The sequence below is a fragment of the Lagopus muta genome, chromosome 13 (assembly GCF_023343835.1).
Source record: "Lagopus muta isolate bLagMut1 chromosome 13, bLagMut1 primary, whole genome shotgun sequence".
NCBI lineage: Eukaryota > Metazoa > Chordata > Aves > Galliformes > Phasianidae > Lagopus > Lagopus muta.
Window position 1 is genome coordinate 3,477,716 of NC_064445.1, and position 12,378 is coordinate 3,490,093.

The 12,378-nt window shown below is 46.4% G+C and overlaps 1 protein-coding gene across 22 annotated transcripts in view; it reads right to left on the reverse strand.

The window, feature by feature from the left end:
• Window positions 1–12,378, reverse strand: part of MBNL3 (muscleblind like splicing regulator 3) — an 89,564-nt gene that overhangs the window by 21,300 nt on the left and 55,886 nt on the right. For all 22 annotated transcript variants that reach the window (XR_007379600.1, XR_007379598.1, XR_007379599.1 and 19 more), the window contains 2 exons: window positions 4,398–4,598; window positions 2,777–3,013 (listed from right to left, as the gene is read on the reverse strand). Coding sequence is in view for 19 of the 22 variants with exons in the window: in XM_048959130.1 (XP_048815087.1) it covers window positions 2,777–3,013; window positions 4,398–4,598 (438 nt within the window). In the remaining 3 variants the exon portion in view is untranslated. The remainder of the gene's footprint in view (window positions 1–2,776; window positions 3,014–4,397; window positions 4,599–12,378) is intronic.

Genomic DNA, 12,378 nt, shown 5'->3' on the forward strand with positions numbered 1-12,378 from the left:
CCCAGGCACTACCACGACAGATAAGCGAGGAAGGCTTTCATGCAGATGGTTACGTGCAAAGCGAGAAGGTGAAAGGTCCAAGTACCAGGTCAAAGGTTGCCTCCAGCGGTCGCTTCAGTGATCTGACAGCTGGTTGAGTCTTAATTAGCAGGCAGCGAGCACATGATGGCAATGGGCCAGGGAGGGGGGGGGGGGGTCAAGCACAGTAACAAAACAGCGAGCAGAGGTGTGTCAAGAGAGAAGAGTTTGGGGAGGCGAAGAGAAAAAAAAAATAAAATGAATGCATTACACAATATATTAAAAAGACGAGGCATGCACAACATGGGGTGCCTAGGTGACTACCTGGCCTAGTGGCTAGTCAGCTTTTAGCCTCAGTACACCTCAAAACTACAGAAGTATCAGCAGTGTGTGCACTAGAGTACTGTCACTACAGCTCAGGGATTAACTGCAGGCAGATGGGCACGGGGACCAGCCCCAACCCTGCAGCTCTGCACAGAGGTCAGCACGAGGGCTGGTGGCAAGAAGAGGTAAAGCATGCTCAGGCACTACAGAAGTGTGATCCCAAAGCAGGGACTGAGCCTGACCCAATTCATTCAGCTGCGCTGCACAGACTGCAGCCAAGCAGCTGTGAGTGAAGCTACTGCTCGCGTGTCAAGTCACCGCAGGACTGCGTCCTTCAGAAACGTCTGCTGAATCTGGATTTGAAATCAGTCCAGACCTGTTTTAGGAGGACTTATTACACCCATTTGTCTGGCATGGTTTCTTTTCTTTCTTTGTTTTTACCTAAGGAGACTGGGTACCAGTTTTCCCTTGAATAAGATCTTATTCCTCAACAGGTATAGCAAATGCATCAAACCTTGAGAAGTCGATGAATAATGTAAGCTGTTTTGGTGGCAAGGGTGATGCAACAAGCCATCAATAAATATTTTAAAGGTTCTAGTTAACAGCATACAAATAAGGTTAATTACGTTTTTAAGAGAAGCCAGCAGCATGAATAAAACATGCATTGGCTTTGGTTAAGTAGCAGTGTCCTGGATAATTAGTGAAAAAGCAAAATGGCAATTGCAAAAAACACAAGGGTTTCATGTCACAAGGTCCTTTTTCAACAGACCTTGCCTGTTGTTTCAACATACCAGAAACAGTAAGAAATACAGCACATAAACCATGCAGGACAGAGAAATATTGCAGCATAAATTGGTTCTTCAAATTACATTCCAGGTAATACTGAAGTTGCCAGGAAGGCAGCTGTTTAATTTCTGTAATCCTTCCCTTTTTTTGTGTTCTGTTTTGCCGTGAATGAAACCCAACCTCATTTACTGTCTTATTCAGAACACTTTTAGTAGCCTTACTGCTAAATCATACAGGGGGCACGAACCTTCTTCAGATTAGTTATTCAAGTAATCACAGAACAGAAGAGGCTGGGAGGTCCAACCACCAGCTCAAAGCAGGGGCAGCCAGGGTGCCTCGCTCAGGACTGCATCCACACAGGTTTGAGTATCTCCAAGGACAGAGTGACCTATTCTGGTCATTGAAAACCCCTCACAGTTGAAGTTGGTTTTTTCCCTGTACTTCAATTTGTGCCCACTGCCTCTTGTCCTTTCACTGAGCGCTGTCTGCCTCTATCTTCTTTACTTTCCCATCAGGAATTTATACATCTTACATATGGGTACAATCCCCCTGGGTCTCTTCTTCCTTAGGCTGAACAGTCCCAGCTCTCTCAGCCTCAATTTCACCATGTGTGTCAGATGCTCCAAGCTCTTCATCATCTAAACAGCCCTTTGCTGGACTCACTCCAGTACATCCACGTCTGTCTGGCACCGGGGAGCCCAGCAATGACACAGCACTCCAGCTGTGGCCTCAGCAGAATTCAGAAGAGAAGGATCCACCTCTCCCTTGATTTGCTGACACTGCTCTTCCTAACGCAGCCCAGGATGCTGGTGGCCATCTTTGCCATGAGGGCACAAGAAACATTTATCATGACAATACTGTCCCCACTCTGGACAATTTAAACACTACAATTAGATTTTCATAACACAATGTCGGATGCAAATTTCCAACTAGAATACATAGATGCCATTAAAGTGCAGTCAATAGAACAACATTTACTCCATCTAGGAATCTCATCCATCCTGCTAAGTTTCCCGTGAGTTGTTTTCATAATTCTAGGTATTAGAAATCACACTGCAAATTAAAGTGCAAGTGGGACCATCCTTACCAGAGAATCAAAAGGGTCAGAAGCCCTCCTTGACTGGAGAATTGTCATTTCACTAAGCCTTGACAAAGGTAACAGGCATGAGTTTCCTCTGTTTGCTAGACTAGAACAACTGATATCTTGTTTGCTCTGAAGTAAGTGGAAATTTTGCTACTGACTTCAAGGAGCCAGGTTTTCCCTGTAAAGGATTTATTACGAGATGAGCATTCTGTCCTTTCATCAAGTGCTGAAGAAGCTGAACTGACACCTGTGACTTAGCTAGGAAGGTGTTTGTTTTGTGTGCAGCTCAGCTTGCTTTCATGACGCATGTCACCTCATGATGTAGTGTCAGAAAGTAACAAGGTTTGCCACTGCGTCCCTAACTGCTGAGCTGCGCTGCATCACTCAGTGCTTCATGCTACAGCACGTGCATACAAAGGATGGAGAGGTGGGATTCACACTGCACATGCTCTCAGCTCTCCAATCAGCCATTTACAAAATAATCTACTTTTCCACAAATGACACACATGGCACAAATAAAATCTCTTAGCAATCGAAATACAGCTTGATAAGAGCTCTACTTACCATTGCAGCTGCAGCTGTCTGGTTCACCTGATGTTGAGCTGCCTTGATTTTGGCTTGCAGGTGTGCAGGGGGATGAAAGTACTTGCATTTCTCCCTAGAGCATCGACCTTTGATGTAATCCATGCAAACTGTAACAGTGTTTTCATTTGTGTCTATCATCGCAATATCTATAGGGTGAGCGTAGCGGCAGTCGTTCTCACCACGTGTGCAATTTCCACGCTGAAACTCTCGACAAACCTTAGAAGAAAGTCACATTGTTGAAAAAGACATCGTGCTACTCTTCAGTGTTCTCAGCACTGCATATGAGTTTGGGTGGCTGCATTAAATGACACGCATATTCTAGATCCATGCTGAATTTGGGCACCACTTACGCAGTCACAGGGCAACTGGTGCCACTCACAACTGGCTCAGGATGAGGGAAACCCAGTGTTACCAAGGTCAATTACCACAGTAATGCAAGTGCAAGGAAAGCACAGAATCTGTGTGAAATGGAAAGTGACCTGAATCCCAAATCTGGTAAGTCAATGGTATTTTGCCAGTATGTATAGATCTCAGTATCCTTCCCCTGTCTCTAAAGCTTAGATTTTAATAATTTTATGTCTCAGGGGGATTATGCCTCTTTTACAGAGCACACTCTTGGGTAGGACTTTTAATTCTCCATGCTGCAAGCTGCTGTATTCACAACAGGTACTTATTCTTAAATGAGGAGCCTCTTGCATGCAAATAGTCTCACTGCCCTCCATAATAAACCTCTGACCTTAGGGTTACATGACAGTGCATTTAATTACACTGCCATCCATTCTAAGGTGCTGCCCAAACTGCTGGCTTTAAAAATATCTTGCAGCTCCTCATACATTACAAGCACTGAAGCATCAAAAGCAGAGAAAAAAAGTTTCACAAAATGGAGCTTCCTTGTCTGAAGGTATGAAGGAACTAAGAAAAATTATTATGCCCATAGTCAGTGGTGTAAATCACATACACCATCAGACTGTGCAGGGAAAGGTAAGACATCACGTGAGAATGGAAGCAATCAGCAAAGCAGTAAGAAGCACGTAACACAAAACAATCTGGTTTCAAATTATACCCTTTTCCACTGTCTTCCAGTGTTATAATTTACACCTGCAGGAGTCTCTGAATTCAAGTCCTCAGCCCTTATTTCCTGCAGAGCTTCTACCAAGGGTCTGAAAGACATTTACACTCCTTGAATGCTAGGTCCCAGCATGCCCAGCAAGTGCCATAGCAATCCTGGTGGGGGAATGTGCTTCCAGTGCCTCACACTCAGCAGCCCCAACAGTCCAAGGCTTGCGGCCTTCTGTAAGAACTTAGCAAGCTTATCTCAAGACAACAGAAGTGTCTGTTCCTTCCACCCTACTGTTCTCATTCCAAAACATCTCCCACTCAACTCGGTGAAAGGGCAGACTATCTGCTTGCTTTTATTTATTTTGTATTTCCAGTGATTTCAAAGTCCCCACATGAGTCTGCTCCAGCAGAGAGCAGCAGCCCTGTGACAGAACTGCAACTCTGCACTGCGCTGCACCAGATCATTGTGGCAGAGTGCAGCAGTTGGGCCAATGCACCCTGCTCATTCCCTTTAGCAGTATGAAAACAGACATCCAAATACCTCCAGTTTGTCCGTACGCATCAGTTTCTGCCCAGCAGAGCTTCCTGGTACCGTAACAGTTGGATTTCCAGAAACCAGGACAGGAGTATTTGGTAAAAGCTCCGCAGGAACCAAGCCCATCCCAGGAGAAACGTGACTCAGGTAGGGACTAAAAGCCATTGTGGGGCTTGTTGCAAGCGATGGAGTCACAGGAAATGTTGTCTGTGCATAGAAAAAGGAGAAACAAAATATTAGTCAAAGAGCCCTGTCTTGGATTACCCAGTCAAAGCCTTACAGCACTTCAATCCTTTTAAGCAAATCGATAAGCAACATTAAAACTCTGTGCTCTTCAATCTATTCATTTATTGCCATTTACTTGCGATCCATTCGTTTCTCCTGAGTCACAAATTCATGACTCATCCTGAACATAAGGCATCTTTATTTGTCAGATCAAAGTATATTGATGATCTTTATAGTTTAATGACACAATTAAGGATTTCATGCCAGCAATTAAGGCAGGTTCAAATTAAACAGACTTCTCACTCCCAAAGAAACGCCTCAGCTTTTGCATGTCTACACTGCAATGCTGTACAGAGACCTCAAGGTAAATGGAAGCTTCAGGATCTAGAAGCACGTACCACAGTTAGCTTCATGGTTGAATTTACTACCAACTTGCACTGTGCTTCATGTTACCATGGACAGTCTGGCTCGGGTAGACAAATTGGATGATTTAGAGTCATGAGAAGCATTTCTGCTCTGGTGCCCTTCAAGGTCTAGCATCCTGCACACTGAGGAATTTGTTCAGGACTGTCAACGTCCTCCAGGCAGAAGCCATTTTGCAGAAACACCCTGAGCCTGTTTTCCATGGGAATGGAGACAAGAGAACACCCAGTAACACAATATGCTAGACCTCACAGATTTGCAAGAGCAGACAGCTCTCTGGCTTGAAAGAGACATGGACAGAGTGTGCCAGATGATGTTCAGGTAGGTCAGTACCACACTCAGGACCCCATCCATCCTGTGAGGAGTGATGTTCCCAGGAGGGACAGAAGAGCAGACCACGAAGACCTGGACTGCTTTTGAAACTTGAATTGCCTTAGGCAGGCCCTGCAGGAAGAGCAGTGAAGAACACAGGTGGGCCGACCAGCTTCCCCTGCCTGAACTTCTTCAGCAGCTACAGTTTATTAGAATTTCATTCTTTCTGGATAAGCAAACTCCTAAACTGAACTCCTAAGTAGCGACAGAATGTTAAGCCTAAGAACAGCCCCTAATCAAAGAGCCTGTGAAACCTTAAAGCACCAGGTGACATCAAACACCCTCCTTTCCTCCCAGATGGCCGAAGCCTGCAAGGAAGCAGTTCTACTCCTGTAACAGCAGCTTGACAAGCCCTCAGGGAAAGTAACCTGTGACTCGCAGCCCTTTTTATTTTTCCTTCTGTCACCTGTTCCGCTGGAAACTCTGGGTTACAGTTAAAGCTTGCTCACATTCGCTGGCACATATGACACTGCCCTCAGCAGCTAGAGCCTCTGCTCAGCAAGAAACACAAGTGTGCTTACAAAGAGCCCTTAGGCAGTTCTTTGGCCACTCACATCACCCCTTCCTAGCTTTTATTTTTGTACTTCGAATCTCATGGCTTTCTGTAGGAAACTGCACATGAATAGTTTGTTTCTTGACAGCATCCTCACCCCAGTAATTTGATACACTAGGAAACACCTTGCTAGCTGTGATCTGGAATAAAGCAGCCCACAGCAACAACAGCTAAGCTGTCCTAACCTATCTCCAGCTTAATGATGCCCTCTTCTTAGGGTCAGAGGGATAGTAACAGCACCTGAGCTGATGGGAAAGGGGACAGGCCACATCCAGCATACACTTTCTCCTCCACAATGACAAGACACAGCCTGCTGAATCAGTGGACTTTGGTGCTTTAAGTGCAGTGAACCAAATAATCCTCTAGGAGGGATTTCCAATTTTCCTTCTTTTGAGCCTGATCCAAACCCCGCTTCAGCTGATAGGAGATTTTGACTATTAAACCCAGAGATCCTTCAGTCTATAGCCCTCTATTAAATCATTTTGCTCTCTCTTTTGGTACTCGTTGGCTCACGGACACGTTACACCTTCTGCAGGTAGAAAAGCTCTTTAAGGATCTTCAAACACTGTGACTCCCTGAACACTTCAGTGAGAAGGCAGCATCCATTAAGACTATTTTCTTTTGTATGAGTACTAGTAATTACAGTGACATCTGCTGAACTTCTGTCATCGTTCAAACTGTTAATTCTATTTTGAGGATCTTCTTCAGCCTGGACAGTCTTTGCAGGGCTGTGCCGAGGCCTGACACATGCTGCCAGCACTTCTTTTACGCGTCCACAACAACTCTAACATTGCAGTATGTGTGCCATGCACAAATACGTGGGCAAATCTAGCCATTGCATTTCCAGCACCTAGTACAGCAGGAATCCCAGTTATCCCAGCAGAGCAGCATGGATGGTTGGAGAGGCTCTCATCCCACTGCCCCAGTAGAAGATGCTGGAGAACTTGTGGAGAAAAGCTGGGGGTTTGCAACCCCTCACACTGGATGAACTCACCAGAAACCTGTAGGAGTGTATTTGAAATGTTCCTGAAGAGATTATGTCAGCATACAACTGGGAAACAGGTCCTGCACTGTGAAACACTGTCCCTGTCTTAAAGGCCATACTACCAAGAGTAGTTCCTCAGTGGGAGCAAGTAGCACAAGCTGATGAACAGGAACCTTAACTAAAGCAAATGAAGGAAAGATGTCCCTGAAGAGGAGTTGGAGTTCAATCTCTTCTTGGCTCTGGGACCTGCAGAGGGACGCTTGAAGGAGCAGGATGGCTTTTGCTTTCTAGCTGGCACTAGTCATCCACCAATCTCCATGCCCTGCCTGGCATCTGCTGCAGCATTCCCAAGGTTTCATAACCATTTATTCCTTCTGCCTGAACAGCAGTACCTGATGCTGCTGACTGAATGCTACAGCTCTGCTCCACACCCTGCCCAGGGGCAGCAATTAGAAACCCAGGGTTCATGCAGGCACCACCACCCAGAGACCCACATGCTCCATCCCAGACCTCATCAGGCCACAGCTGCCAGCAGCTCTTCCCAGAAACCTTGGATTCACAGAAGAGCCTGAATCCAGTCCAAGGCTCCTGCTTCCAGGAAACTCATGAGAGCAGAGGCAAAGCTTAGCTGGAGGACGGCTGTACGAAAACCCAGACAAACAACCGAAGAACCAGCAGACCTCACTCAATGCATTAAACCTCAAAGCGCTGTTTTCAAGTCTGAAGCATATCAAATGCACTGAGAACGACTCCTTTGCAAGCTGGCATCGGGGAGATCTGTATTTACTGAGGCTGATGAGGGAAAAAGATGGGCTGTGCTCACTGCCAACCCTGACTGTCTGTCTTGGTTTGGGAAATCCAGCCTGGCTCATGCATCAGTACCAGTAATAAAGACAGTGCCAGCCAAATCTTCCCTCCCTTTACATCTGTGCAGGTCCCCCTTGCCAGGCCTGTCCCAAGGGAATACAAGCAAGTTTCTTCCTCGCAGCCAGAACACAACTGTAATTTCTACTCCAAACAGCACTTTCCTCAGGGTGCCTCCCAACCACCTCTTGTGATTGCATTTGGCCAGGAGATTCGTTGGAGAGATCAATATTTTGACTGCATGCTCTAACAAAAAGCCTTCTTATCAGCAGACAGGCAAACATGCTGCGGGCTCTGGACAGAGGGCTGGTAAGGTCAAGTTTTGATGCAAAACCCAACAATGCAATTCCAAATCACTGAAGTCGTTACTGCTAATGAAGCACTGTGGCCAAGCTCTTGAACAGCAGGACAAAAGCTCTGCCTCTGTGGGAACAGCAAAAACATGTGGCTTGCCTTAAGGATTATCAGAAGCTGCAAACTGCCACCCTCATTTCATACTCAGTTTAAATTGAGCAGATCACCTTGGAGGAGTAAAGAGACTGGGACAGACAGCCACAAACACATGTGCAATGGAGGAGGATGGAATGCTGGGACAGCCTCAGGCTCCTTGAGCTGCCAGGCACCACCAGCACAGCCACCAGCCTGCCTGCTGCTGGAGCACTGCGAGGTCTGAACCGCATTGCTACAATACAGGCAGCAGCCAGCTTGGACAGTATTAAGAAGGTTCAAAGAGACCTGCGTAATAGGCTGCTTTTAATCACTGGGAGCACAGATGATCACCTTCAGAGCAGGCAGGTGTGAAAACTACAGGTCCCCAGGCTGGCTGAGGACAGAGGGAAGCCCCTAGGAGCACACAGGCCAGCTGCAGCAGAATTAGGGATCACTACCAGATCTATCTCTGGAAACCTGGATGATACTTTTCCCTGGAAACTTCAAGCATGTCAGACTTAGGAACCTGGACTGGTATGCTCTGGGGCAAAACAACCTAATGGAAAACATCACTTTCACTTGCTGCACCCCTTAGAGATCTTGTATATTCAGCAAATGCAGGGACAGGTTTCCTCACCGACTGTTTTTTAATAATCTTAACATATGCAAATACTACCACTAACTTCTGAGCAGAGGGAAACAGCTCACAGCATAGAGGCAGAGGGGCTCAAACCAGCAGCAGCTCACAAGACTGGTTTACTGATTATTAAAATGTTTGCAAGAATGTAAAAAGCCCAAATGGCTTTTTGTAAGACCATATCTCAAGGAGGAATGCCTGCCAAGGACTTAGGCAGCTCTGTCTGCAGCAGACATTTATCAGATGTGGGCATTTCCCAGAGCACAGAGATGGCTGGGTGACAGTGTGAGCACAGAGAAGGGGCTGTCCAAGGCAGAGCCATTTGTCACCACCGTGACACGTTACCTGGAACAGCTGATTTTGTTAACAAACCAGAAGTTGCATTCAATTTGCCTAACAGAAATCATGCTGAAGCTGCAGCAGAAACACAGAGTGGGTGTGCAGAGGAAAGAGGGGAGCGGCTGTGTTTTGTTGAGCACAGCCCAAACGCTGCCTCAGGCAGGAAGTGTTGATGCTGAGTTACCTCAGACCCTAAAAAGAGAAAGCCTGAAAATGAGAGATGGTGTGGATACAGAGGTGCTGTTGGCCTGGAGGACAGGAGCGGCTAAGAAGCTGCACAAGGAAACACACAAAATACAGCAGTAGCTTTTATTACAGTCTAGTGATAGAAATATAGAAGATAAAGATCTTGTACTGACAAGGCTGAGGACTGATCAATATCGGTCACAAGTGGTACTGTTCAGAAAAAGCAAAAGCTGGTGTTCCCATGCAATGCAACTGCATGAGACTTGCTGCAAGACAATCCCTTTAGCATGAAGGCTGAGCACGTTGCAGTGAACCCCACTGGCCAAAGCCCAGCTACCTGTTAGCACCAGTCAGACCACCAAGACGCTCCTGGCTCAAAAAGCATCTCCTTTTTGAGTTGCTGCTGCATAGAAGTCTGGTGTGAACACCTCACTACAGTGACTGCTGAGGGATACCAGCTCCCAGGTGGGCAAAGATACCTGTGTTTACCCATTCCTAATGTGACTATGGATCCAGAGGATCAGATTTTTGCTGCATGGAACAAGCATGCACCCAAAATACCAGCTCCAGTCTCCTTCACTTATTCCAACCTTGTCACTGTACTTTATCTCCTTCCTCAGCACCGTGGGGCAGCAGTAGAGACCTGCAGCACCAGGATGGATTAAGTGCTGGCCTAGTTATGTTCAGGAGCACAGGTGACTGAGCAAAGTGCTTGACAGGAAAGAAAAGATGAAGGGCTTGAAAGCAAAGAGAATTCAGAGAAACAGCTTCCCAGTGGTGGAGGCAGGTGTGTCAGCACTGCAGTGCTTCACCCAGCCACCTGCTCACACAGTGCCAGCATGGCAGTGCCTTGCAACCACAGCAGAGCACTGCTGGGTCCACACAGCAGTCAGTGCCAAGCAGCTCCGTGGCCAGCACCAAAAACCAGCCTCATATTGCTGCAAAGGGGTAAAACACAAAGCAGAGGGTGGGGAATCAGGCCCAGGGTGCATCGCTTTTTGGGAGGCTTGCTTTGGTGCACAAAGGACTCAAAGTGACTGTGTCTGGGAAACAAAACTCAACACTGACTCAAGTGGCCTTCCATACCGATGCCAGAGCCCAGCTCTATTCACCTTTAAGATTTCTACTTGGTCTTCAACAGAGACAGAGAAAAATCATCCTGGAAAGCCCCCAGCACAGCTCAGCCCAAGCCAGCAGCTAAGGTGAATTTGGCCTTCTGAAAGTTGACGTTTTAATACAGAGCTCTCCTTTTTAGGACCTACACGATCTCCTCAAGGCTCCCTTAAGACAAAAACAGAGCAAACACTGTTCTGTGTCCTTGCCTGACTTGTTTTGAAGTGCTGTATGAAGCATTCTGTTTAAAACTGCATGATGGGCATCAAACATCTGCGTGATTCTCAGCTTTGCACGGATGGTTAACAGCAACATCACAGGGCAAACCTGAGACTTCAGTGAAACAGCTTCATGCTAGCATTAATTCACACCTGGTAGGTTTCTGTGAGCAGCAGGCAGCACACCTGGGACAATTCTTCTCAGAGCAAGCCTTCATTAAGCTGGCATTATCAGGGTCCTGGCTATTAGTTCAGCAGGGAGATTAGCTCTTGCTGGATGTCAGCAGTGGTGCAAGTTAAGATATATGCTCATAAATGGACACATCCAATGCCATTTCAGGAAGAATGATGAGAAGTTGCAACATTAAGCACTATTTTACACATATTTTTTCTGGTGAAAATGCGCTTTAAAAAGTCAGGGCATTCAGCTTTTGTTTGGAGCTATTAAACATGCTGCTCCAAATCTCATCTCCGGCAGGTATCCCAATTAAGCAGGCGTACCGTTGATCAGCTTTCTGATCACATGGAATTTGTTCCACTGCTGCATCTGAGATAATGCTTTCTGCTTTGAAGAATTTCACGTGGAGCTGAGAGGAGGCTCCACCCTTCCCATTTAAAGAGAAAAAACACTCTCAGACTGCTTCTGCCGGCAGCATCTTTGGGAAATCAAGAGCAGGTGAAAGGGCCATCTCTTGTCTGTCCTGAAATTGGTGTGGAACAAGCCAGGCAGCAGGCATTACAACGAGAGCTCATTTATTCCGAGCTCTGGGAAAGCAGGAAGCGAACAGTCATCGCAGAACCAATTCTTATTTTTCTTCTTTCCCCATGTCTCCCTCATGGCACAATTTAGAAACCAGGGGCCTTTCTCATCAGATAAGGTTACCTCTTAAATGAGAGCACTAACCAGACAAACCAACAGATTCAGTCTCAGAGGCAATTTAAAAAGCAGCAGTGAAACTGCAGTAGGAGAGAACTGGATCTGCAAGATTGCAAAGTGGGAAGATGGGAACTTTCCAAAGAGGAAATCCCAAAGGTATTTTGAATAGCCAGCCAAAGAACCACTGTGAATTCCCCACAGAGGAAAACCCCAAACAGGAAAGGTTTGCTTTCGATACAGGGCTAGGAAACCAGCGCTACCATTTTGTGGCAATCCAGGATTTCCTTCCTTTGCACACTTACTTCAGTGAAAAGCAAACTCCACTAGAAGAGGTGCAAAGACAGCAGATTCAGGACTCAGAGCAACCAACAGACAGCTCATTTTCTCTTCTGCCTCACTTTCCCATCTTTGAAACGGGAAGAATTATCAGCACTGCCCCCATCTGGGGGCTTTGGAGGTGAGGCACCAGGAAGCCAAGCACTGCTTCATAGACTTAGAGGCTAGAAGAGTGTATCTCAGGATCTAGTCAGACCTCCTGCATGGCACAGCCCAAGGAGCCTCACCCAGCAACGGCACATCAAGCACACATTGCCCCAGGAAAGACATTCACCCGTGACTGAAATGGAAAATTCCTAATTAGGCTCACAGTTAAAAACGTACAGCTTATTGATGTCAGTGATGAAGAGCTACTTCAAAACCTCTGGCATTTTCTTAAGATATACTGACAGACCAACACTCAGCAGACATAAGCCATCCTCTCCCTGGC